Here is a 27671-nt window from a genome sequence, read left to right on the forward strand (position 1 = left end):
TTTGTTGGCAAAATTTACTTTTATCTTTTTTTTTGCTATTTCCATTGCCAAATAAACTTCAGGCAATGCAGGCCTCTCATCACCATCTACTAACCTCAAGACAACTAAAATTGGTTGGGATGCTCTTAAGCAATCTAGTACACTGTTCCAGAATGTTTGTGCAAGTATTGTCTCAAGTACTTTCTTACCTGCCTCTGTCTTGGACAACTTAGAACTATTCCAATCATCAGATACAAATAATTGCTTCAAGGCATCCTTGTTCTTGTACAAACTTTGTAGTGTCAAGAATGAGGTAGCAAATCTTGTAACTCCAGACCTCACCAGATCTATTCCATTTGTCTTTTTCCTCAAAGCATCAACAAGTTTGTAATGTCTGTAGATAAAACTTGTCATTGTTTTTGCCCTCTCTATTGTTGTTTTATAAGCTTTCAACTTGCCAATGTCCTCTAACATGAGGTCCAAACAATGAGCTGCACAAGGAGTCCAATAAAGCTTACTCCGTTTTTCCATCAACATTCTACCAGCTGCAACATAATTAGCTGCATTGTCTGTAACTACTTGTACCACATTATCCTCCCCAATTTCTTCAATTTTACTATCAAGCAGCTGAAATAACATGGCTGCATATTGAGACTCACTAGATACATCTACAGAGCCCATAAAATAAGTCCCCAATGGACAATTGACAAGGAAATTAATCAAGTGTCTACCTCTCTTGTCAGTCCACCCATCAGACATAAGAGTGCACCCGTGCCTTTTCCAATAATCTTCATATTTCTTCTTGATACAGTCAATCTGAGCTTTTTCATCCTGTAGCAAGGGCACTCTCAACTCATGGTAAGAAGGGGGCTTATATCCTGACCCAAACTGTGCAATGGCTTCAACCATCTCCTCAAAGCTCCTTAACTTGACAGTATTGAATGGGATGCCAGCTTCATAAAACCATTTTGCAACATATGCATTAGTTTTCTTTCTGTCTGCATTTGATCTTAAGCTGCTTTGTATTGTTGTCTGGGTAGAACCTTTAGACCTCCTCTCACCAACTATTTCTTCAGGAGTCCGTCTAAGATAAGAATCTATCGGACCCTTTACTGCCACTTGTGTAATAACATTAGCTTTATTCCTTTTGGAAGATGTCCCAGAACTTGGTACAAGGTTCTTTATTGAGGAGTCTATAGTTGGGGGCCTTGGTACACCAGACTGGAGTTGCCCTCCACTTTCTATCTCTTCAGGCAAATCATCTCCCTCCTGATGACCAACAGAATAATCCTCATCAAATACATCAGGCTTCCTCTTCTGATTTCGCATGATAGCTTCATGCATCTCTCTAGCGATTGCTGCAGTTGTCTTTGGGCACTTTGATATATCTCCATACCCACCAATTAAATGTTGCTTAAGCCTTTTGATTCCTCCTTTGGCATCTTTTCCACAAAGTGTACATCGCACTAAGTTCTTATCATTAAGATCTGGCCAATATCCATACTTCCACCCGGGGTCTTTTGATTTGGCCTTCCTAGTTGGATCTTTGCTTGGATCATATGTTGATGCGCCAGTGCTAGCAGATGGCCCGCCACTACCACTAGTAGCCATATCTATTTGAATAAACTACAGCACTACACAAACATAAGGAACAACAACAAGAGAAACTAAGTAACAAAAAATAAGAAAAAGCATATCACTCTACAATGCACTTTACAATCTAAAAAATAATAACTAATTCACTAATGCACTAATGCACTAATGCACTAATGCACAACAATAATAATCATGCAATCATAAATTCATAATACAGAATTACAGATTACAGTCTATGTATACTTGCAGGGGAAAATGTTTTGTACAGAAAAAGCATGGTTATCACATAAATCAAAAGTAATCTGTATTTTTTCTGTACAGATTACAGCATTTGAGAACATCAGAGGGGAAAAAAAAACCAGATGCAGACGAAGAAGAAGCAGAGGAAGAAGAGAGGAAAAAAAAAAAAACCCAGCCATAGACGAAGAAGAAGCAAAGGAAGAAGAGGAAAAAAAAAAAAACAACTGCAGACGAAGAAGAACCAGAGGAAGAAGAAGAAGAAGAAGAAGAAGAAGAAAAAAAAAAGACGTAGTCGAAGAAGAAGCAGAGGAAGAAGAAGAAAAAAAAATTCCGTAGACAAAGAAGATGCAGAGGAAGAAGAAGAAGAAAAAAAGATTCGTAGAAGAAGAAGCAGAGGAAGAAAGAAGAAGAAGAAAAAAAAAAGACGTAGACGAAGAAGAACCAGAAGAAGAAGAAGAAGAAGAAAAAAAAGAAAAAAAAAGACGTAGACGAAGAAGAAGCAGAGGAAGAAGAGGGAAAAAAGAAAAAAAAAAGAATCGTAGGCGAAGAAGAAGCAGAGGAAGAAGAGGGAAAAAAAAATCGTAGCTCGAAGACGAAGTAGCAGGGAGGGAAAAAAAAATTACAAACATACCTTTTTCTTTGTAATGGCAGAGGAAGTTGAAGAGAGAGTCGCAGAGTTGTATACAATCGGTCGGTTGAATCCAAAGTTCTCCGATACGATCATACGATTGTAAATTTGTAATGGCAGAGTCGCAGAGAGTTCACCGGCCGGTAGAGAGAACCAGAGAAACATGGAGGGTTTTAAAAAAAACCTTTCATGTTATATTTCCCCCCACCACCAAACCTTTTTTTTTTGTTGTTCACTTGAGGAGTAAAATGATTCCATGCATCTCACACCATTTAAAAACCTGTACTTCATCAAATGAAAAATTAAGAATTAGAATATAAAAAACAAATAATTAAGTGAAAAAAAAAAAAAAAAAAAAAAACCAAGGCGGTCGCCTTTCATAACAAGTCGTCCAAGGCGACAAAGGCGACGCCTTTTGGACGCCTTGATACCAAAGGCGACCGCCTTTTATACTTTAGCAATGGCGTCCCTCGCCCTGGCCCTAAAAAAACGCTTGGACGCCTAGGCGACGCCTTGACAACTATGGGTCTAGCATTGCACATGAATTTTGATGAATAATGTTTGGCTTTTGCCTTTGGTTCTGTGGTGATTTAGAATGCTCTTCCTTGTGGTGATTTAAGGTGTGATTGGTAGTGAATCCAATCCATACCTTGCGGTGGGAAGCCCAAGTACTCTTCCTCTATTCTTTGATCTATGTTGAAGGTTATTAACTTAGGGCCCAGAAACGACAGAAACATAAATTTCCATTTCTAGAAACAGAAACAGAATTGAAGGTGTTTGATAAGTCATGTTTTTAGAAGTCGATGGTAACCAGTGAAAGAATTGCCACAAGTCGTTTCCAGAAACGGCGAAACAAGTTGAATTTGTTTCGCCTCGGTCGTTTCTTGAACCATAAATAAGTAAAAATTTTTATTTCTATTTCTAAAAATAAGTGAAACGAAACAGTTTTATCAAGCGCTTTTTGCTCCGTTTCTACTGTTTCTGGAAACAGAAATGGCAGAAACGCGTTTCTTGAAACGTTATCAAACGGGCCCTTAGTAATCTGTTATTATATAACCTGCAATCAAGTTCAAATCTGTTCCTGCAATAGAGGCTTTTCTTTCCACAATAGGATTTCTGGAATTCATGCTTTACAGTTTTGATTTTGATTCTGATTTCAGAAAACCTTTGTTGATAGTGTTCTAATAATTATTTTAATATCTGTTTCTGAATCTGCTGCGTAAATACCATAGTCCTACTCCAAGTAGGATTCGATTATTTCTGTTTTGAAGTCCATTCTATATCTGATACATACTGATCTGTTATACCTGAATTCAATGGAATCCGTTGAGTTTCTGTTGGGCATATGAAATCTGTATTCTGGTCGTTCATTCATTTCCTAGTTTGACTGGTTTTAACCTATCCTAGTCCCCTAGGAATAGTCCACATCAGCATATCTGACAATTGGATATGGTTGAGATTTTCAGCATTGGTTCCCCCAATAAAAGAGGTTTATATTGGTGATCTGATTTGTTGATCTTGTTTAATGAGTTTTCTCTTGATTCTGGAAAGTTTTCACTCTGTTATTGATCCTGTTTGATGCTGTTTTTATATCTAAATCATAACCACATTATACTCCTGTTGCTGTCCATGCATGGAGAAGTTTTTTTTAGTCTTTTTCTTATTATTTTATTCAATTTAGGATACTGCCACTTCAACCCATTGATATCTTTCTTTTATTTTTGAGTTTTAAAGCCATGTAGGCCTAAGGTCAACTTAGGATTTGGAATTATGGAATAAAGTTACTTTGTTTTTGAGAAGTGAGTTGCATGCTCTATCTCCTCTTTCCCTTCCCCACGATTGAACTTTCTGTTCTCTTCTTTCTTCTCCCTCTTCCATTGATCCGAACCCACCACCAGCAGATCCCCCATCTTATCTGCATCAGTAGGGATTTGGGTAGGATCCATAAGTGGAGACAGTATGGATGGAAAAGTGGAAATAGGCTGGCCAGGAAGCCTTCTACAGGGAAGACAGAACGCCGATATCCATCCAGGGAAGGCTGAGGATGGGGTTTTATCTGAAGTCTTAGGCTCTTAGCTACTAACCTGCAAAGACTTTACCAGCAATTCTGGATTGTCTCTTCCCATAAATTGGTTTGATTATCATAACTTACAAACTTATTCTTGAGGAAATTAATTGAGACCCTTTGAGAATGAAATTTTCATCCTTCCATTCATTGTCTGATGGAAGCTATAATTTGGAAAACAGAAAGCTTGTTATACTGATCAGTGTTTTCAATATGCTTGAGGTATGAAATTTTCAGCAAAATATATAATTATGCCAGCTACAAAATTTTAATTGAAGTTTGAAGCTCATCTTTCATATTTTCATCTCTAAAATCCCCCTTTTCTGTTTGGCCTTCTTTTTCCCCCTACTTTGTGAGTATGGATCCATGTAGCCGACCCCATTAAGTTGGGATAAGGCTGAGTTTGTGGTTTGTTGTTGTCTGGCCTTTTGTTTTTTTCCTGTCAAAATCACTCAAAATGATCAAAGTGATGCTATTTCACCAAATAGCAACTGGGGGGAAAACCAGTATGTTTTTTTTCTTTCCCTGTTTTTTGGGGTCAACATTTATTATTTTGCTCTGGATTCAAGCAATTACTTCAAGCCAAACAATGATTTGATGGAATTTGAAGGGATTAAGCAACTTTTTAGGGGTTTCTCATAACAATAGCAGGAAAGAGCCAAATTACCTCTCTCTCTCTCTCTCTCTTTCTAGTATTGAAAAGTCACAAACAAATGACAATTGCATCAATAATACATATATTATATGCATCTAATAATACATATGTTTAATGCATCTACACAATTGTATAAGATTGTGAGTTGATCTATGCAATAAAAGAGGAAAACTTGATGATTTCAATGTTTTTTCACATGATTTCCCAGTCGCGAAATCAACCTATTTTTGAAAATTTGGTTCCTTGTGCTGCTTTATCAAAACATAAAATCACCAAAGCAGTCCTTAAAAATGTGAATTTCATTTCTTGTAGCAGCTGAAACATGGTATTGAACATTGACTAATTTTGGTTGAAATCATCGAATGTTTCAGTTTAGGCCCCTGGCAAAACTTGGGGGAAAAATGTTCTGGTGGTTTTAGTTGAAATCTACATTTTTTTTGGGGAACGGTTGAAATCTATTGAGGTGATATAAAATCAACGTGGTTTTGGTTATAATCACCAAAGATTACATAATATAATTCTTTATTTTTGACTTGTTTCTAAACTGTCTTTTTGAAGCAGATAGTTCACATTGCTCATTCTATAGAATACTGGAAAAGACAGTGTTTGGCATGCCTTATATTGACTTACTTGAGTTGAAATTAGTTTGGTGCCCTCTCCATCCCCCCGAAAAGAAATTAGAATCATAGTCTTTCAAACTGGAGTTCAAGCTGAAAAGAAGCCAGTTCCAGACCCCCCACCCCTTTTCTTCCAGTATTTCCTGTATTATGGCAATTTAGGGCCTTTAAACCAGACTGAAAAAAAAGGCCAATTCCAGTCTAAGCTGGTCCGACCATCTTTTCGGGTCCATTTTTTTAAAACTATGCTTGAGATCACTGAAATATTTCAGTTTCTACAATGACCATGATCAGGACACTAATTAGAAATCTAGAACTCTCTTTATTTGGCTGGAAACCTGATGCATTAGTGGCCATTTTAGTTTCAAAATATCTATCAATGACTAATTTCTTTAGTAGATTATTATACTGTTTGTCTTGATCCTTAAATGCTGTTAAGCTATTGAGGGATCTATGTTGAACATTGACCATTAAAGGCTGCATTTCGTGGCCCTTTTTTATTACCAGAAACATTATATTTTGTGTGATGGTGTCAGGACAACCTTTCTGCGATTGATATCCTCTCTGCGTGCAATCTTGTGAATTATTTTGGGAAAATGATTCTTGGAGGATCTGGTGTCGGTCAGATCACCCTCCATCCTATTCTTGTCAGGAAGGTTAGTCACAGTGAGCTTTTACTGTTGGGAGTGTGCACTAAGTTAGTTACAGAGTTGCCTAAATTCTTATTGACGTCATTACTGGAAGTATGTCTTTGCTTCTTTAATTATTACAGATTGACTTCAAATTCTTTCCTGGCCGAATTTCAGGGTTCAACAGCTGTAGCTCTATATGGCTTAGGTAACATCAGAGATGAAAGGCTCAATAGAATGTTTCAGGTACTTCCCACTTCAAGACTTTGTACAAATCTTATCATCTCTGTGGAGAGATTTTTTCTGATAATTTTTCTAAAAAATATTTGTTGGATTTACCACATGATGCCTCAGACACCACATGCTGTACAATGGATGCGACCTGAATCAAAAGAAGGGTGTCCAGTGTCAGATTGGTTCAACATTCTGGTTCTCCATCAAAACAGGTAAGATACTGTTCAAGAGATTGTTCTATAACACATGAAATGAAGAGAATTTTGTGGAAATGTTACGACTTGAGATACTTTATGCATAGACTTTCAGCTGCTTACTATGTTCACTACTCCATTTTCATGATCTGTAGGGTAAAGTCAAACCCTAAAAATGCAATAAATGAGCACTTCTTGCCACGGTTCCTGGACTTCATAGTATGGGGGCATGAGCATGAGTGCCTGGTTGACCCTCAGGTGCTGTCTGTGTACATTTTTCTCCTTAAATTAATCTCTCTTTCAGTATCTTGCTAAACATAGTTTCTAATTTCCACAGGAAGTTCCAGGGATGGGCTTCCATATAACTCAACCGGGATCTTCTGTTGCAACTTCTCTAATTGTTGGGGAAGCAAAGCCAAAGCATGTCCTTCTCTTAGAAATTAAGGTTTTTCTTTGTGTAAATTCCTATTTTGCATTTCATTTTATGGCAGCATTATCAGCACCCCCCCACCCCCCCCCCACCCCCCCCCAAAAAAAAAAAAAAAAAAAAAAAAAAAAAGAAAAAAGAAAAAAGAAAAGGGATTGATTCTTTCTTATTGGTGCTTTCCTTCTATAGGGTAATCAATACCGTCCATCTAAGATTCCGTTGAAGTCAGTGAGACCTTTCGAATATGCTGAGGTATCTAAGCTAGTGGCATGCTATGATCTTTTACTAAACGGATGTCTCTTACAGTGTTCATTGCCATTGTGTAGGTTGTACTAAAGGATGAGGAGGGCATTGATCCCAATGATCAAACGTCCATTCTTGAACATTTAGACAAAGTGGTAAAATTTCCTGCTACATTTATTAAAGATTAAATTTCTGAACTTTGGAGATCCTTGTTTTTAGTTTCTTTACTTAAATATTTTGTGGTGGCCACATTTATCTATTTATATCTTAATAAGATCTTGTTGCTTTAGGTTGGAAATTTGATTGAAAAATCAAGCAGAAAGGTTGTCAGTGGATCAGCGGTAAAGCTTCCATTAGTCCGAATAAAGGTAATAATAGTACACTCTTTTAGCTTTGATTTAGGTGTCTATAGTGAAATCTAATGGCTTTTAATTTTTTATGGCTTCAGTTGTATTGAATGTAGTAAGTGGCACATGTTATTCTTTGTTTTGAAAGTACTTTCTTTTGGAAAAATTCTCATGCAGGGCCGATTTATATATATAGATTTCAACTGAGCAGGTCCAGGGTTCAATTGACCTCTCAATTTCAATAAGAAATAGAATTCAGTGTATGATCTGTGAATAATGAAACAGCAGCAAGCAATGGGCTAAACAGTTCAAATGATCAATATTCTCTAATTAAAGGACCAACTGACCAAAATAACAAAGCAAGGACATCCCCATAGGTATCCTTGCACCTTTTACATGGGAACCTCTTGATGTAGATAGATTAGGAAAAGTGGGCTTATTTAGTGGAAAGCCTTGGGCTGGGCTACATGTGCTAGTCCTTTGGTCAAACTGTCAAAGGAGTTTTTGTTGTAATAGGCCACTTTAATGGGCCTAAAATATAGGTTGGAGTTAGGAATACCGGATTACGTAGTAGTGGTTTTCTATTTTACTTTGTATTTTTATATTATCTTATCTCTACGTGGAATAGGCATGATGCTGGAATCCAACTTATCTTTACCTTTTCTCTATTTCTAGGGTCGGTCTGATGCAGTTGGGCGATGATTTTGGAAGGGATCTCTTTGATTTGGGGTTTTTATTTACTTTTCTTTATTGGTTAGAGATTAGATTGGTAGTCTTTTATTTAGATTTGATTTTTATTTTAGTTGCTATATAGGCTAGTTTCCATTTTTACTTAATTACCAATTTATGCTTTGATTTTCCTTTTTATAGCCTTATAATACACTACTGAAAACTCTTTTTTTTTTTTTAAAAGAATTGAATGAATTTGAAGAAGTATGTTTTGGTTGGAATCGTTGGCTGCCATGGATGGTTTCCTTCTCCCCCTTCTCTAATATTCTCTACCCATCTCACTCTTCTGGTTTCTCTTTTCCCTTCTCTGATATTCTTCTCTTCCTCCAATCTATCATTCTATATTAGTGTTCCTTTCTCTCTTAGTGCGATACTTGCAGCAGTCCACAGTTGAATCGAGCTCCCTCAATCCTCAAGTTTTGTGGCTGAAATTTGGTACGTATAATCCTTACCTAAAGGCGACTTAACCTGGAAAGTTGGGCATCTACATCTCACGTATGTGGTGAGATCCAACCCTCTGAAGGAGCCTGCAACTTTGCTGTCCGTTTGATCTGGTTTCAGAAATTCCTTTCCTCTTATTGGAAGGCTTTTGAATCTATTTGAAGGAGGGATTCAAGAGGGCTGAAAGAGGGAAAATTACCCCTTAAATCTGGGTTCACTTGATGCCTGAACTGGGTAGTTCCTCCACATGCAACTACCGCTGCTTCCAGGTTTCAGAACTCTTTATTCTAAGTATTGCTTGAACCCTTGAGCTATACTAGTTTGGAATGGTCCAGCAGGCTTAGGCGACAGCAGATCTGGAGATTAAGAGCTGTTGAAAGAGGTTCTCAGGGCTGAAGTCGATTTTCTTCTTTTTCTTTTTTGTTTTGGTGTTCAATGAGTCCCCTTGGCTGTCTAGAGGTTGAAGACAACCCCTAAAATCAGAATCGTGGGCTTCTTATCTCTAAAAGGTGCTTTCCTTTTATCATTAGTCTCTTTTGTCCTTTGTGTTTCCAAAATACCCCTACTTTTCTTCTTTTTTTACCCTCTAACCTTTGCCTTAATTTTGCTTCCTAATTTATCCCTTCACAATAATTCTTAATCCCCTTCATATCCCATCAGTTACTTTAACCTCCTTTTACCCTTTTAACATCCCATTTATTTACAAGTCTGCCACTCCTTTCTAAGTTTCTTGTAATTACTTAATTGCCACCTCCCTTGAGCTTCAGTTTAATTACAGAACTGCCATTACTCTTTATATTTTGAGTTTACTACTTTATTGTGGGCCCTAAGCGATCCGATTCCTGTTCTTGGAACCCGGATCCGCATCACGGTCTTTAAGTAAAATAGGTTGCAATATTTTATTATTTTCTTTTGGATAAGTAATCTGTGATTGAGTCTTTATGCTATCATATTTGGAGTAGCATGCATTGTAAATAGATGTAAAGGCCAATGACTCCCCATTGATTATTTGAACTAATATGCTAGTTAAGTTTTTTGAAGCTTTGCTGTTGTGGATTCATTAGTGTGCTTGGTGAATTCCAAGTGAAAGATAAGGTGGAATCCTTAGTGGGAGAGTGGATTCTCTTCACAGGTTTTGGTGGATTCCAAAACCACTGCTGGCAGATTCCTGTCCAATTATCCCTTCTATCCTTAATGGGAGAGTGGATTCTTTTCATAGGTTATATAACATGCTGGTCATACAACTGTTGTATAAAATTTTCCTTTTGAGTTCTGAAGGTATAAGTCAATCACACAACACTTCAGATGCACCCTTCCATTTCATCCACCCTATTATCTGTATAATATCATCCTCTATTTCTCCTTCTTTATTCTTGATTGAACCTAAGTATCTAATGTTATCACTTGATGGCAACTCCCAATCATTAATTTTCACCACTCCACTCTTAGTCCTATTGTTACTAAAGTTACAAATCATATGTTTTGTTTTTGTTCTACTTATCTTAAAACCTTTTGATTCCAAGGTTGATTTTCATAAATTCAACTTTAAATTTATCCCGTCATTTGTTCCATCCACCAAAAAATCTCGTTTGCAAAATGCATACACCAAGAGATCTGATCTTGAATGTCTCTAGTGAAATCATCCATGATCAGTGCAAACAAATATGAGATTAGAGTTGGACCTTGGTGTAATTCAACAATTGGGAATTCACTACCTTGTCCCCTCACATTTCTTACGCTAGGCATCATGATATGTATCTTTAATTATGTCCCCGTATTTACTTGCAACATTTTTCTTCTCTAAAACAAACTTGTCAAATTAACTCTTTACGAACTCTATCATAAGATTTTTCTAAATCAATAAAGTGATGCAGATCCGAGGGAGTCGGATCGCTTAGGGCCCACAATAATGACCAAATAACTCAACCCAAAAAATTGAATGGCAGAATTGTAAATAGGGCTTCAACTAGATGGCAAAACTGTAATTAAACTCAAGTACAATGGTTAAAGGGTATTCTTGTAATTTCAGAAACAAGCTGGGCCTTAGAAATGATTATATGGCAACTTGGTAGTTCTAGAACTAAAAACTTTAATATAAGGGCTTATTCTGAATTACAATAGAATTGGGGAATATTAGAACATAATTTTGAGGAAAGGGGGGTTTTCTGTAATTAAAGTAGTCTGTCCTTACTTATAATTTCAAAACTCTTGCCTTCTTCAACCTTTAGACTCCACAAAATAAACTTGAAGCCAGCAGTGACGGAACTTCTCAAATCGATCGAGCACCTCAACCGAGCCCCCAAATTGCACAAGAAACTTAGGGGAACCTGGTTTTCCCTAATTGTATCAAATTCCACCAATAGATGGACTAGAGATCTAAAGAATCAAAGCAAACAGATTCTGAAAGTTGTATCAGGCGTTAGAACTGAAATCAATCGTGAACTCAGTCTCGTAACCCACTGTACCAATAGACTTTGGAGGTGATTCTCTAGGGTTAGGGTTGCCTTCAGGGTAGCAGCCTTCGACCCAAGTATTAGAGTCAATCCATTGGACGTTAGCTTTAGCGAAGCTTTCTTCTGAACCTACTACTGTTGCCCAGAACAGGGGCTGGGAGGGAAAAAACCAGAAAATAACGAAGAAGAAGAAGAAATAATGGGAAGTAAGAATGGAAAAGAGGAAAAAGAGAATCAGAGAAGAGAACTTCAAGGAAGGAGAACAAGAGATTAGCAGCCCACGGCAGTCATAATTTCATCCAAAATATAATTTCAGTTTCATTCAAATCTAAAAAAACTGAGTTCTTCTCCATTACAGGGCTATTTAAAGAAAAAATAATGACATAATTTTGGAAGCTAATTAAAAATGGAAACTAAACTTAGATTGTAACTAAAATAAAAATCAAATCTAAATAAAAGACTGTTAATCTAATCTCTAACTAATAAAGAAAGTAAATAAAAATCAAGTCAAAGATAGCAACTAATTACATCGCCGAGCTGCATCAACTCTCCCGGTCTTAAAAGAACTTGACTCCGTCGAGTTAGGTTGTGCTCCCAAGATACCCTTGTAAGTTGCTCGCTGATGAGGTGGCACGTATCTCGAAACAGAAGCTGGGGACATAACCCTAAGAGGAGGGAGAATAGGTTGATGTATCATTGGAGCAGGATTCAGTTGACGACGTGGCATGTGTAATAATGCATGTGGCCTCATTAAGTACATACAACCTGCTTGCTTCACCTTGATGGTGTTCCGTGCGCCATCATAGAGAATGCCTGCATGTCCCTATCAAGGTCGCCCTAGAAGAATGTTGTAATGTGCCAATGGGGTGACCAAGCAAGTCACATGGTACTGTAGCCCAAACTGTAAGTGTACTCGAACAACTGTAGTGGCCTCTTCTCGAGTTGTGGGTCCAAAACCTCGCATGTGAATCTTCTTGAAAAGCTGCTTCTGTGGAAGGTTGTGTGCTCGAACAAATTCAGCAGATATAAAATTTGCTTCTGCCCCAGTATCAACAACTGCATGAACATCAGTATAGTCGGAGCCGTGCAGGAAAGTACCCTTCTGTCTGAAGAGAGGAGCCTTATCAACTTGTCTATTCGAAAAAGATGAAAGGCTAGCTGAATGAGCTTCTACATCCTCATCTTCATCATCGGCAATATCATCGTCCTCGAGGGGATAAGGATATAAATGAGATTCATCTTCACTCTTCTCTGTTGGCTGCTTCTCTGCTACGTTCACAGAACGAGTCCTGTTGGGACACTTGTTGGAATAGTGATCTTTCTTGCCACAACTATGGCATATGATATTCTTCACCCCAACACTATCCTTGTTGAACTCTGACCTTTTTTCTTCAATTCTGCGAGCTTAAGGCTTCTTTTCCTCCATACGTGGTGGAGGTCTATAAACTCAAGAAGTCTTGAGCATACCCTTCCAATAAATGGACTTCTCTTCAGCTGTCTTGGCATGAGCTATTGCCACATCAATAGACCTGAGATTAGTGTTAGCCAACTCAAGTCGAATCGCAGTACTTAACCCACTGATATATCGCATCACCCGTTGCTGGTTTGTTTCCTGAAGTCGACACCTTGAAGACAGTTTGTGGAATTCGAGGGTGTATGAATCCACATCTTTGTTCCCTTGTTGCAAGTTAAGTAATTTATGGAACATTACCTTTTCATAATTGAGAGGAACAAATTTTTTAGTCAAGATTTGCTTCATGACCTCCCAATTGATAACGGGTCCAAGTCTTCTAACAAACCTTGCATGTAGTACATCATCCCACCAGGAACATGCATACCCAATAAACTTGGTGATAATGAGTTCACACTTCTTCACGTCTGGAAGAGATTTATATGCAAAAATTCTCTCCACTTTGGTAAGCCAGTCAAGAAATTCCTCAGGTCCCTTTTCACCACTGAACTCAGGAACCTCAACTTTGATGCCATAATCTCTGTCAAAAAATTGTCGAGTAACATCCTGGGGAACAACTGGATCAAGTTGCTGCCTCTGAGGTGTATCTTTAATCTGTAAAGTGTTGAGCTGAGGAGGTAATGTAGAGGATCCTTCTTCAGCTCGCTTGTCGGACCTCTTCATAAAGGCAATCATCTCTTCCATAAACTTATCAAACTTGGCTTCAGTCCTCTCTAGCCTAGCATCAGTATTCTGTTGGTTTTGGGCTAACTAACGATATAATTTGTGCAACTCAGCATTGGTGATGTGACCTGTCATGGTTAGAGAAGACAGGAAATTTGCTCTGATACCACTTGATGCAGATCTGAGGGAGTCGGATCGTTTAGGGCCCACAATAACTCAACCTAAAAAATTGAATGGAAAAATTGTAAATAGGGCTTCAACTAGATGGCAAAACTGTAATTAAACTCAAGTACAATGGTTAAAGGGTATTCTTGTAATTTCAGAAACAAGCTGAGCCTTAGAAATGATTATATGGCAGCTTGGTAGTTCTAGAACTAAAAACTTTAATATAAGGGCTTATTCTGAATTACAATAGAATTGGGGAATATTAGAACATAATTTTTAGGAAAGGGGGGTTTTCTATAATTAAAGTATTCTGTCCTTACTTATAATTTCAAAACTCTTGCCTTCTTCAACCTTTAGACTCCACGAAATAAACTTGAAGCCAGCAATAACGGAGCTTCTCAAATCGATCGAGCACCTCAACCGAGACCCCAAATTGCACGAGAAACTTAGGGGAACCTGGTATTCCCTAACTGTATCAAATTCCACCAATAGATGGGCTAGAGATCTAAAGAATCAAAGCAAACAGATTCTGAAAGTTGTATCAGGCGTTAGAACTGAAATCAATCGTGAACTCAGTCTCGTAACCCACTGCACCGATAGACTTTGTAGGTGATTCTCTGGGGTTAGGGTTACCTTCAGGGTAGCAACCTTCGACCCAAGTATCAGAGTCAATCCACTGGATGTTAGCTTCAGCGAAGCTTTCTTCTGAACCTGCTACTGTTGCCCAGAACAGGGGCTGGGAGGGAAAAAACCAGAAAATGACGAAGAAGAAGAAGAAGAAGAAGAAGAAATAATGGGAAGTAAGAATGGAAAAGAGGAAAAAGAGAATCAGAGAAGAGAACTTCAAAGAAGGAGAACGAGAGATAAGCAGCCCACGGCAGCCATAATTTCATCCAAAATATAATTTCAGTTTCATTCAAATCTTAAAAAACTGAGTTCTTCTCCATTACAGGGCTATATAAAGAAAAAATAATGACATAATTTTGGAAGCTAATTAAAAATGGAAACTAAACCTAGATAGCAACTAAAATAAAAATCAAATCTAAATAAAAGACTGTTAATCTAATCTCTAACCAATAAAGGAAGTAAATAAAAATCAAGTCAAAGATAGCAACTAATTCCATCGCCGAGCTGCATCATAAAGATTATAGGAAGATCTTTCTTATATGTTCTAAATCTTTCTATTAGTCTTCTAAGAAAATATAAATAATGTCCGTGGTTGATCTCCTTGGCATAAAACCAAATTTGTTCTCTGAAATATTAGTTTCTTATCTCAGGTGGAGCTTCAATTACTTTCTCCCATGATTTCATAGAATGACACATGAACTGAATTCCTCTGTTATTACAGCTTTGTATATCACCTTTATTTTATAAATCAGTGCCACAATGTTGCTTCTCCATTCTTTAGACATTTTCCTTGTGCTCTAAATCTTATTAAATAACCTAGTGAGCCACGATAATCTACAAATTCCTACACTCTTCCAAACTTCTATTGGGATACCATTTGAACCTTTTGCTTTACTTATTTTCATATTTTTAAAGATTTCTTTTACTTCATTTGCCCTAATCTTCTATATATATATATATATATATATCTATAATTTGTAGTTTATTGATGGTTATTATAAACTTCTAAAATAATATTACTTGTATTATTTTCATTTAGTAAATTGTAGAAATAGTTAGTCCACCTCTAGTTAATCTCCTCATCGTTTATTAAAATATTACAATCCTCAAATTTTAATACATATAATATGGTTGAAATCATACTTGTCAAGGTGTCGCCTAGGTGTCCAGGCAGTTTTCTTGGGGTCTAGGCAACTTTCGCCTTAGTGCAAGGCGCCTCAAAATGGTATCGAATCAAGTTTGGCACTTATTTGTGCCAAATAGCGTTTATACCATTTACTTGAAATATTATTCATAAATAGGCAAACTCCCTCTATTTGAATCTAATAAAAATAGTTTAAAAATCAAATTCTAAAAGGATAAAAAGTCAAAATCAAATTCTAAAAGGATAAAAAGTCAATCTCCAAGTTGAAAAACAAAAGCTGGATTTTAGGTTGTAGGGGAAATTTTTAACTTTCAATTGCTGGGGTTTTTTCAAATATGAAAATTCTATATATCTTATCATGGTAAAACATTGCTAAAAACCAAAAGTGTGGTGGAATAATCTTTTGTTTTGATGTCTGTAACTTTATTTTAATTCATGCAATTTTAACAACATTCGTTCACCTTAAAATAAGTTTATTTGGAGCATAATTTTGTCAATACAACTCGGATTTAAGCAATTTTGGGCTGTATTTGGTATGCATTCCCATTCTGAGAATGCACATTTCCATTCTCAAAACCTAGAACACATTCTTAATTGAGAATGCGAACATTGTTTTGGATAAAATGTGTTCTTTATTTCAAAGTGCTGGACCATTTCATCAAACATCTCATGGGTTATACCGAAGATTGAAAATTAACAATAAATCACCGAAGGAACTTGCATATTAGACATATAGGAGAAGACAAAATGGCTCAATCACTTTATTATTTTTTCTTTAAATTTTGGGAAGAAAAAGTGGAGAGGGGCTTGGCCAGAGTAAGCATCCTCAGGCCCAAGTTAAAGGGAAACGTTGACTGGAGAAGAACCAAAGAAGCTGCCACAACTCCACTGGGCACACGCATACCTACATACACCCTACATAGGAAATAAACACCTTATAAGAAAAGCGGGAAAGAGACAGCAGAAGCTCCTCCAATGGAAAAAGACGGAGAAAGAAGAAAAATTCAATAGCCAAAACCTCAAGAGTCCAACCTTTAAACCTAAGGGGGGGGGGACTCCTGCTTAATTCTCAACTCTTGGAAACTCAAGTCCTCGCAGTCCCACAACATCAAAATCTTGAAACCCTTGAAACTTCTCCCTTTCCGTAAATTTAGTGCCTTTAAAACCCTAACATCCATTCCTCAAACTCAGGGAATCAAAAACCAAAGCAAAGCAACAACTTAAAACACAAGTAGACGGGCGCGGGGGGGGGGGGAGAATCTATTGGGCGTCTCCCATTTTATCATTTGTTACAGATCTATTGATCTCTCTGTTGCAACTGGTTCTGCGTTTGTACTGGCGACGCAGCTCTCCCAGAGCTGGTGATCCTCACATCACCCTACAGAACTAGTGATCCCGTTGCATTGCTACTTCATCGGAGCTGGACACTGCTCTCTCACGAATCGGTCCTCAGAGACGGGGCGAGATAGACTAGTGAAGATGAGGAACACATATTGGGGCTTCAAATCATTAAATACTGTTTTACTCGAATGTGTGATTTTATTGGAACGAGAACCTGGAATGGCCTTTTGTCGCATTCCAGAACAAGGCCCTTTCCTTTCCTCATTCTAAGAATTTAGAATGAGAATGCAAACTAAAAGGCGTTAATGTCATTTAAGAATGCATACATCCTTAGATATGTTGGAAAGTTGGTTTTATACTCTACCTAATACAAAAAGTCTCGTGTAAAAATAAAATCATTTGATATATCAAAATTATGAGAGAACAAGAACATTTCTCTAAATGTTTTGATGACTAGTTGTGACTTATTGTTGTTTTTTTGATGACAAGATGTGGCTTAATTTTGATTTTTGTTGACTTAATGTTGATTTTTGATAATATAAGTTCTATGTTGCATACTAAATAGTGTTGGAAAAGAGGGGAGATAAAAATTAACACTTGGGTGCCCTTGGTTGCCTAGGCGTTACCTAGGTGGGTGCCTCGTCACCTAAGCGCTGAGGCCTCCACCTCCTTGAGTCGCCTTGAACTCTTCCTAAGTTCCTTTCCCTCAGATTGGCTAGTTTATTGATAAATTTTTACCCTTCCTTTGTGCCTAACTTGTTATAGAGATCCTTATGTTTTGTAGCCCTTTCTTTACCTAAAATCATCTTAATTTTGTTTCTATTGAGTGTGTTCATTTTTAAATCCTCTTCATCTTTTGTCCTGTGCCAATTTTTAAAATCTATTGATAATTGAAAAGATGAAAATTAGCGTTACTAAAACCCTTCAACTAACTACACATGAAGGTAAAAAAAGGAATCCTGGTACAGATTAACATCCCTCAATAAATTTGTCATAACTCTTACAAGTTACAACACAACCTAGAATCACAAGATATTGGTCTCATTGGATAGGTAACTTATAAGTAATAACATTTCCAACAGAAACAAAATCACTCAAAACAATAAGTTATGACCATCTGAAAACAGCCCCCAAAAGAAATGATAAAACTTATGATGCTGCTGCTGCTAGGCACTTTTTATTTGACCTTTTTTTAGGTCCAAGCCTCCTTTTAGATCTGAGAAACATGCCACCTTTTCATCTCAGATTCAGTTTACATTTGGATCCATCTCAGATCCCTTTTCTTGGATCTTGATCTTTACGATGAAACTTAAATCTGCTACTCTACATCAGAGTCCCAATACATAGCATGTCATACTGGTGAGATGTGTCATGAAATTTGAAATGTTCCATTCCAAAGACAAACCTATGTATCCAATGATTGGATATGTCATGTCAGTCCTCTATGTGGCTCAAGTATGTGGTTGATTCCATGTGATTTTGTAGATGTATCAGCAAACATTCTTTCTTAACTGTTTATGCACACACTTGGATTTCCATGTGATCCTTTAGGCATTAATTTAAGTTGGCTTTGGTTAGAGGCTTTTATGTCATTCTTGATGTAGATCAAGCTTGCACAAGGAAGGGGCTGTTGGCTCCCTCGAGCCAAGTCCAATGTTGGACCATCCAGCACCAAAACCAGAAAACACTGTTCACGTGAACAGTAACCCCTGCAGTTTTGTCTTCAAGTGAAAACTCTAGACCTGGCCAGCTAAGCAATTAATTGAAGATATCAGCAGCGTTTCTAGAAGTCCTCAAGCTGTCCATTGATTTCAGCAGCATGAAGATTTGTTTCCTTTTTTATTTAATTAGTACTTTGTTTCCTATTTGGTTAGCTTAGTGGTCAAGTAAGTTAGTAGCTTCCTTTTTTATATATAAGGCAAAGTATTTAGAAGTTTATTTCTTAAGTCAGTTTAGGAAGTTAGAATCAGTCCATTAGTTTCCTTTTCTGTTATTTCTTTGTGTCCAAGCAATGTAAGGCTGTTTAAAGCCCATAAATTATAATGAAAGACAGATTTGGGTTTTAAAAAAAATAAAATATGGCTTATGCTGTTGTGTCATAGGAAGCAGTTGTGTGAGATGTCTAAACCAGAGGGGTGAGATGCCCATTCACTAATTCTTCTCTCCCCTTCTCGACCCCTCCATCAATTCTCTTTCTTTTCCTTTTTATTTGTTTGCTGTGAGAGAGTGTTTGAGTGGTTACTCCAAGCTTATTTTAAGTTCCAACTGCCCCATCAGTTGGCGATTGAAGAACAGCAAGATACCAAAATTGATTCCAAGAGGGTCAGGGTTTGAGTGCTGATCGATTCTGCCAAGATCTCCTCACTTATAATCCAAATCTGAAACCCTTTTGGGGGTTTATAGAGCACCCAAGGGGATTCATTCGATCAGAGTTTGGTGTCCAACTGAAGTTCCTATCAACTGTTCGTGAGGGTCTACATTAGTTTCCTGATTGGGAACCAAATTTCAGATCTCCATGTTTGGCCAACCAATCGGGCCCAAAATTTAAGGGATTGTTTAGCACCAGGAGAGGAGCAATCGATCAAAATTTTAGCTCCATCAGAGACTCCTACAGTCAACCACAGGATTCATCCTATTTCAGCCAGGTTTGAACATTGGTTCTAAATCTGATTTTAGGTTTGAATTGGTGGGATCCTAACTGGGGTTGGGTAGTTCCTACCTAGCCTTACATCAATTCTCACTTCTCTTTGAGCATAAAAGTTCTGAGACCTGCATTCGATGGATAAGAGTACCCACTTGGACTTAACTAAAGTCAGTCATTGGTTAAAGGAATTCTATATCCTATGCTATTCTCTCTGAATGTAGATTTCAGGAGCTGCATCCAACGGATTCCGTCCCAGACAAACCTTTTGGGTTTGTTTTTGCGGTACTGTACTAAGCTACCTTTGGCCTCCATAGAATGACTGGCATGCAAGATATTCATATGGATGCAATTTTCATACTTCCATCACTTGCAATACCTGGAATCATTTATGTGAAGATTCCTTGGTGGTAATGAGTGATGAAAGTAATGCAAGTGAATTCTTGGTACAGAATTTACATCAATTTTGTCTTGAAATGCTTTATTATAGTGTTTTGATTAAATGCTACCAGGAAGCCTGATTTATGGAGTAGACTGAACGAGGAATTAAATTTTGAGAAATAGATGGCTTTCACCCCCTCCGGGGAGAGTCAAAGTAATTGAATTCACTGTGGTAAGTGAAATTTGGGGAAATCATGGGCTCACAAATCTTCTGAACTTGTTCAAATGCATGAATTAGATATATGCATATTTTGTCACTTGCTTTGTTTGATAAAAACTGAAAAATTCAGAGGGGAGGTTGGAGGCGGCAAGGGATTTGCGCCTTACCATGTGTTCTGGGAAAAAAAAAAAATTTGTTCAATCCTTTAAAATTCCTTAAAATTCTTGTTTTGCTTGATGCATGTGAAATGTCTGTATCAATTAATGAAGCCTTTGTGGACTATGATCAGTTGATATCTGGTGATCTCATAATGAAACTTTCTCTATACTTGTGTTTGGGGTTAAAAGTGCTTCACTCCTTCCATCTCAGTTTTGAGTCTTTTGACTTCATTGGTGTGCCTCACTGCTTTGATGTTCCTGCAATGGAAAAAACAGTGTAGTATACAATTTGTATTTCTTTACTTCCCCATGAAGTTTGCTGTAACCAGCTCCTTTGTTCAATCTGATAGGTACATTACTCTGGGTTTATGACAATAAATCCTCAAAGGTTTGGACAAAAGTATGTGGGGAAGGTACTTCCATTTTATGTTTCTTCATAATAGATGGAAAGCAAAGTTGCTTCTCTTATGGTGTTTAATAGATTTTGTTGGATTCTGTAGGTTGCAAATCCACAGGACATTCTTATTTTCTCAAAGGCTAGCAAAAGGCATCAATCTCATGGAGGTAATTAAAAAAATTCTGTTGGGATTTTGTTTACGTGCTAATAAGCACCTGCATTCCTAGCATATGGAGCTTGTGTTGGCTCTTGAGTTCTATTATGATTTTGTAAATTGTAAAGGTCACAGAAAGGTAACACAGGGCATTACTTGACTAAGGTTAGTAACTTAGTATGTAAGAGATATGGTTGCTATCTCTTAGATTCTTTGTCATTTTTTATTTGTGGGCTTTAATATCTTAATGTATCCATTACTTGTAGAATCACCAATTCACCATTGGAGGAAGTAGGTTGGCCAAAGATAATATAAAAAAAAAATCCATGTGTTGGCCATTGCTGTGTTTATTTCCTTTTAATGTTTATATTACAAGCCTTATTCTAACATGGGGTACCATATTCTGAGAAAGTTAATGTTACAAATTTCAACATATGTATGGTGGATGGGTAATAGATGCTAAATTCGAAAGCTCTTCTACTCATTGATATTCTGGGTCTACTGGAAAATGAGATTCTGTCAATCTTATGGCAAATTTGGACCTTGAAAAGATTTTGTATCTGCAAGCATACATGTTGGTCACAGGTTCAAAACTTGGAAACAGCCTCTTCTGCAAAGTAGGGGGTAAGGCTGCATACATTTGCCCCCCCCCTGACCCTGCAGTAGCGGGAGCATTGTGCGCTGGGTTGTTCTTTTTAAGCAATTTTCTTTCCCTTGTTCTATTTTGATCAGTAATTAATACTCAAATGAATTGAGGACAAATAAAGGTAGACCTGGAGGCTTTAGAAGAACTTAAAAGGCCCAGAAAAAAAATGCTGTGCAAGGGTCACATCCTTACCTCCCTTCTCCATAAGAAACAAAAACTCTAAAAGTAAGAACTGAAACACACAAGAAATAAACTCAACCCAATAGTTGCTAGTGGAGTGTCAAACAGTAAATCCACTACCAGAAACTAGAACACCCCACCCCTAGTCTGATCTCAAAGCAGAAACACAGCCATTCCCCTTGCACCAAAATAAAAGGAAGGTCAAGGGCTATTCTGTGTTTGGATACATATTTATCATCATTTTTTTTTTATCAGTAATGTAGTTCATCAGAAGCATCTTAAATCTTTACAAAATTATGAAAATTGCACGTGCTTAAAAAAAAGTGGATGGATTTAATATTTATAGGACCCTTCTGGTAATTTAATGAAGTCAAGGCATTAAAGGCAGGGTGCTCTTTTATTCCTTCTCTGTTCATTATTTTAACAGAGGCATTGATTTTTGACATTTGGTAGGGATAGGGAAGGTATGCTGGAATTATTCTAGGTAAGCAGAAAAATCCAATTGCATCATACCCCAGTTCTCTGATGACACTTCGAATTTCTGCGGGGCTTGTCAATTTCTTTAATGGATGCTGTGATATATTTGTGGATGTTTTTTAGTGATTTCAAGATAAAAGTTCATTTTCATAAAGGGCAGGTGCTTCAAGTGCTGGAATTGGAGGTTTTGATGATTTGGCAGAGGGTCTTAGGTGACTATTGGTTTGCTAAATTTCACTTGGGACTGCCATTGGGCATGGATGTAAGTCAAAGGCTGTGTCACTGTTGGAACCCACTGGAAAAGAAGAATTGGAAGAGATTGATTGCTGGGAAATGAGGATTAGATGTTTTCAAATGATAAATAAGACTCTTTATAGAATGGACCTTGATATGCATGTCAGTATATTACATGAAAACATTACAAAGGCTTCTATAGAAAACATAAAGAGTCCATTCTTGATATGGACTTGGGCTTTACGATGTAGCAGGATTTCAGAATGAACTGTCATTGTTACATGTGTATTTTCAAAGATGCCCTTAAATTGCTACTTTGTTTCTCATGATTGGACATGCAGGGCCAGTCCTGCATTGTCCATGGAGGATTAGACAGAGGAGGGGAGGGTTGAACAAGTGGAAACAGCCTGTCTATCATTATGGATTTGATTTGAGTATGGGTAATTCTTCACTTTAATATGACTACAAGCTGAAAAGGAACTAAAGAGCACACATTTATCTTGTAGTAGGAACCAGCATCTAATAGTTGTTTAGCTGAGGAATTACGAGGAAGAAACCCCTACAAGTGGAAACATGATGTACAACATCCATGTTGGATGCTCATCTCAAGTCAGCCTTAACCCAACTAAATGGGGTCGGATGCTATTCGGCTACATAGCATTCAAAAGCGTTTGTTGCACATGTACATGCCACCTTGAACAACTTTTTATCTTGTATTGGAGCTATCCCTAAATTAGCTATTAATTAGTTCATTTCCTATTTTATCTTTTCTTTTCTACTACTCATGCCACCTTGAACGACTTTCTATCTTGTATTGGAGCTACCCCTAAATTGGCTTTAATTAGTTCATTCCTTATTTTATCTTTTCTTTTCTACTACTAATCCATCTCAACATCCTCATTTGAGCTAAGTTTGTTTATATGTTTTTTCTTCACTGTCCAATACTTGTGCCCATACATAATTGCTTGTCGTCTAACTGCATTATAAAATTTTCCTCCAAGTTTTAAAGAATTCGTCGATCACAAAACACTCTGGACGCACCCTGCCACTTCATCCACCCTATTTTAGTTCTTTGTGCAGCATCATCCTCTATTTCTCCTTTATTTTATGATTGAACCTAGGTACCTAATATTTTCACTTTGCGGTATCTTCCTATCATCAATTTTCGCCACCTTACTTTCAGTCCTATTGTTACTAGCTTTACATACAATATAGTCTGTTTTTTGTTCTACTTATTATAAAATGTTTTGATTCCAAGGTTGATATCTATAATTCCAACTTTGTTTTTATCCTTGATTTTGATTCCAACAATGGAAACTCAAACCTTATGTAGGTGCAAACACTTTCTGGAACCATTTGCGTTCCATATCCACTTTGATAATACTATAAACTTTACTGCAAGCAAAGAAGGACTTCACTACTGATTTTAAATTACATCAGGGCAGAAACTTATCTAACATAAAATAGGAGCTAGTGGAGGCAATCAGACTCTTCCTCAAGAAACATAGTGGAATCTTAGGTTTCTACTTTCTAGTACTGCTGCACAGAAGGCAAACCAGGCAAGTCATTTTGATTTTCTAGGAAATCAAACAGAAAAGAAAACTGCACCCCAATAGAAGGTCCATAGCCTTTGTTGCTCCACACCGTATGGGACACTCTGATGGGCCTACCTATAGGTAGATGTTGGATTGAAAGTCTTCTCATTGAGATGTTCTTGGGTCTTCTATTGTTGTATGCTCCATCCCCCCCTTTTTACTTGGGGGAGGGGTTAATTTTTCTATTTAATATGTTTTTGAGATAACTTTATTTTCTTTGTGGACTACAGCGAAGATTGAGGATTCTGAGCGACTTCGCCCAGAAGAACTGAATCAACAAAATATAGAGGCTCTGGTTGCTGAAAGTAATTTGGTAATCAACAATTTTTAACCTTCCTATTAGTTCCTTATCCTGATACTCTTGTTGTTAAAACTTATAAAACCATGGTTTATTATGATTTTTCAAATGGTATGTTTTCCTCTTTTTATTCAATAATCTAGAAATTTTGCATTCAGATCTCTGAAAAAATCTGTATTGTCTCTAAGCATGTGTATGTTAATTTTATACTGGGAGGTATCAAGTTGGTGAGCAGACTGCGTATCTGACCTAAAAAGTGTGACAGTGGCAAAAATAAAGATATTATGATATATCTCCTTAATTGGTTACATCAAATCATATTGAGTCATCCATTTGTAAATTCCCCCCGTGTACTGTCACTTTGTCAGTTGAAACCTTGCTTATCCTGGCATAGGCGACGCTTAGGAAATGCCTTGATAACTATGGTGATAAGTATTGAATTGGTGCAGTGTACGTCTTAGCTTCAAGACAATGTGTAGGACTTCGCTGATTGTATAGCTTTCTGTTTACTTTCCAAGGTTGGCAAAGTCAAGATGAAAGAAATCTTCAGATCCCATGACCGTTGAATGTTTGGCTCTTTTCGTAACTTGGCTTAGATTTGTAGAAGCTTAACGGAATAGCAATGGAGGACCTTCTATTACATGAGTGTATTAGACCTTTATTTATCTTCTGTTCTGGGACTCACTGAATTTTTTTCCCCCCTTCCAGAAAATGGAGATACTGCCAGTTAATGACTTGGATGTTGCTTTACATGATTTTGTTAACAAGGATGACAAGATGGCTTTCTACTCTTGCTTGCAGTATAATCTTGAAGAAACACGTGTAATTTTCCTTATACTCATGTCTCTGAAAATGTTGCATATGCCTTAAGTATAATTTTTCTTTTTCTTGTCTTACCCTTCTCACTTCCCCATCCCTTCCCACTCCCCCAAATTAAAAAAGAAAAAGAAAAAAGCTGACCGTTAGCTTGTTTTGCACTTCCCTAGAACAAAATTTGTCAAGAATCAGATACCCTTAAATTTGAAGAGGAAGATTTGGTCGTTAAAGTTGAGAAGTGCATGCAGGCAAGTAGATATTCTGTTTGTTAAATTTCATGTAGGAAGTGTCCGACTCCATTGATGGTCACCTATTCTCCCTTCTTTTCGTTGTCATATTCCAGGAACGTGTAAAGGAAAGGTCTACGAGCCAGTTCTCATCCATTTCGCAGTCCGTACAGGTGAATTTATGAGCTCGGAACTAAATCATACTTCTGATTTGTTTGTTGAGCACATAAGCATGTATTTGACCTTTCAACTTGTATAGGATGGCAGAGATAGAAGTAAAACCAGAGGTGGAAGTCAAGTTTCATTTAGTGATGATGAAGACACCACCCAAATGCCCTCAAGCTCAAAGCCTACTGCCAGAGGCAGAAAACAATCTCAAGCTTCCAGGTCGTCTCAAGATGCTTCAGAACTTGGTAAAAGCAGAAGTACAAGAGGCAGGGGTAGGGGTAGGGGCAGGGGCACTAGTAACTTAAAGCAAACAACTCTTGATGCTATGAGAATCCGCCATTCTGAGAGGTCAGCTTGGGGCCCAAACAAATATCTGTGATATTTTCCTGTAGTAAAAAGACGAGAACTATTTACCAAAAAGAAAAAGAGGTGTAACAACACCTTAACATACAATGTTTTATAATTGCATTCCCATGAACAAATACCCTTTGGTTATAAATATGATTAGATAAAACATGCTTGTCTGTGAAGCTCTTAAGAATTATTTTCTTTTGCAGATCTGCTTCGATTTCCACATCTGCTGCAGTTCGCAGTATTGTGGAGGAAGAAGAGGATGTGGATTCTGCTTCAAATGATGAACTGGAGGGACATGAAATAGATGTTGTGGAGGGAAGTTCGGTACGTATCTAGCTTCCTTAACCATGTGATCCTGATGTTACTACCACAATTGTTCTCATGTATACTAATGTGACCGTTAGCTTTCTCTTATAAAGCTTGTAATTCTTGGCCCTTTGTACTGCTTTCTGATATTTGTCAAGCGTCTTTTATCTCTATATGTGACTACTAACTCAGTACCTTCTTTCTTCCCCTCCCTAAAAAAGGAGAATGAAGAAAATCTCGTTGGTAGAGGACGGAAAAGAGCTGCCCCAAGGGGCAGGGGCAGGGGGCGCTCATCGTCCTCCAAGCGAGGAAGGAAATCAGATAATTCTTCCATTCAGAAGTTTCTCATGAACCAGGATGATGATGATGATGATGATGATGACAATGACAGGGGAAGCAAGATAAAGAAGGATCAACCACGGGTAAATGATTTTCTTTGCAGCATCATCTATAACCATCTATTTTGTTTCCTGCCAATTTGTGAAGACCTAAAATAAATTATTTTGTCAAATAGAAGCCCTTCGTCTGAGGTCCCTCATCTTTTTGGCATCTGCTTGAATAGTATTGCTTTCACAAGTTGCCATTCCTATAGCATTCTACCGTTAAACCCAACAGGATTGTCATTATATACCAGCTGAGTTTCATGCATCTTTCCGGAAGCCTTAAGCATCGGACATCATTGAACCTTTCTTTTTCCAGAAAGAAGCAAACAATCAGCACTGTTAATTAAATGTCATCTTATCCTTAAATTCGGTCTAGTCTCCCAGTATTACTATATTCAGACTTGGCATTCTTGTCAAATCATGGCATAATGTTTTCATTCATCAGCTTTGAGGCGTTTCATTTTATCCAAATTAGTTTTTGGACTGATTGCTCTTGGTTCTGTAATTTCAGGTGACACGAAATTATGGTGCTTTGAGGAGATGATCACCACTGAGTTAGGTTTAGTTTGTTCTTGAGGGTTTACTCGTTACCGTCTCAATTTATGTGTGATTACTTTTTGAGGAGCCAGTCATTGAACTTTTAGGCATGCACAATATGCTAGGGCCAGGCCTAAAATGACCATAGAAGTAGTGAGAAATGACATGCATGGTCTAGGTCTTGTCCAAGTATGACCTTAAATAGAGCCGATAGGAGAGCAATGATCCATGTAACCGAACTCATTTAGCTGAGTTTTTCCTGACGTTCTGGTGTTGGGCTTCTTTCCTTTTACTTACATTTGTCCTAATTTTTGCACAGATCCATGTAGCCGACCCCATTAAGTTGGGATATAAAGTTGTGTTTGTTGTTGCACAATATGATGTGGCATGCGAGTTGAAAGTGTAATTTCTTCTCCCTGCCATTTGATCTTCTCATTTATGATTGTAAATAATTGGTAGCAACCTTTTTATTTTGCAACATAAAAGTTTTAGCTTTTCTCCAACGCTAGTTGAAAAGCAGATTGTTAGAAACTTTCTTTTCTTCTCCCTTCTTCGTCGGTCTTTATTGAAGATGATAAGTAGAATGCTTCTGCTTGCTGTGTTCTCTAGGG

The 27671-nt window shown here is 37.4% G+C and overlaps 1 protein-coding gene across 1 annotated transcript; it reads left to right on the forward strand.

The window, feature by feature from the left end:
• The first annotated feature begins 4634 nt into the window (after positions 1 to 4634).
• On the forward strand, positions 4635 to 27591 carry LOC122092343 (double-strand break repair protein MRE11-like). The gene is made up of 19 exons (XM_042662659.1): positions 4635 to 4730; positions 6317 to 6436; positions 6587 to 6655; positions 6764 to 6855; positions 6993 to 7095; positions 7175 to 7282; positions 7454 to 7516; positions 7591 to 7662; positions 7798 to 7875; positions 20639 to 20701; positions 20789 to 20852; positions 24202 to 24284; positions 24978 to 25091; positions 25256 to 25333; positions 25429 to 25485; positions 25572 to 25828; positions 26038 to 26158; positions 26362 to 26562; positions 27035 to 27591. Exons 1-19 carry the CDS (start codon positions 4635 to 4637, stop codon positions 27065 to 27067), a joined length of 1872 nt encoding a protein of 623 aa, XP_042518593.1. The 3' UTR covers positions 27068 to 27591.
• The last annotated feature ends 80 nt before the right edge of the window (positions 27592 to 27671 follow it).

The sequence above is a fragment of the Macadamia integrifolia genome, chromosome 10, assembly GCF_013358625.1.
Source record: "Macadamia integrifolia cultivar HAES 741 chromosome 10, SCU_Mint_v3, whole genome shotgun sequence".
NCBI lineage: Eukaryota > Viridiplantae > Streptophyta > Magnoliopsida > Proteales > Proteaceae > Macadamia > Macadamia integrifolia.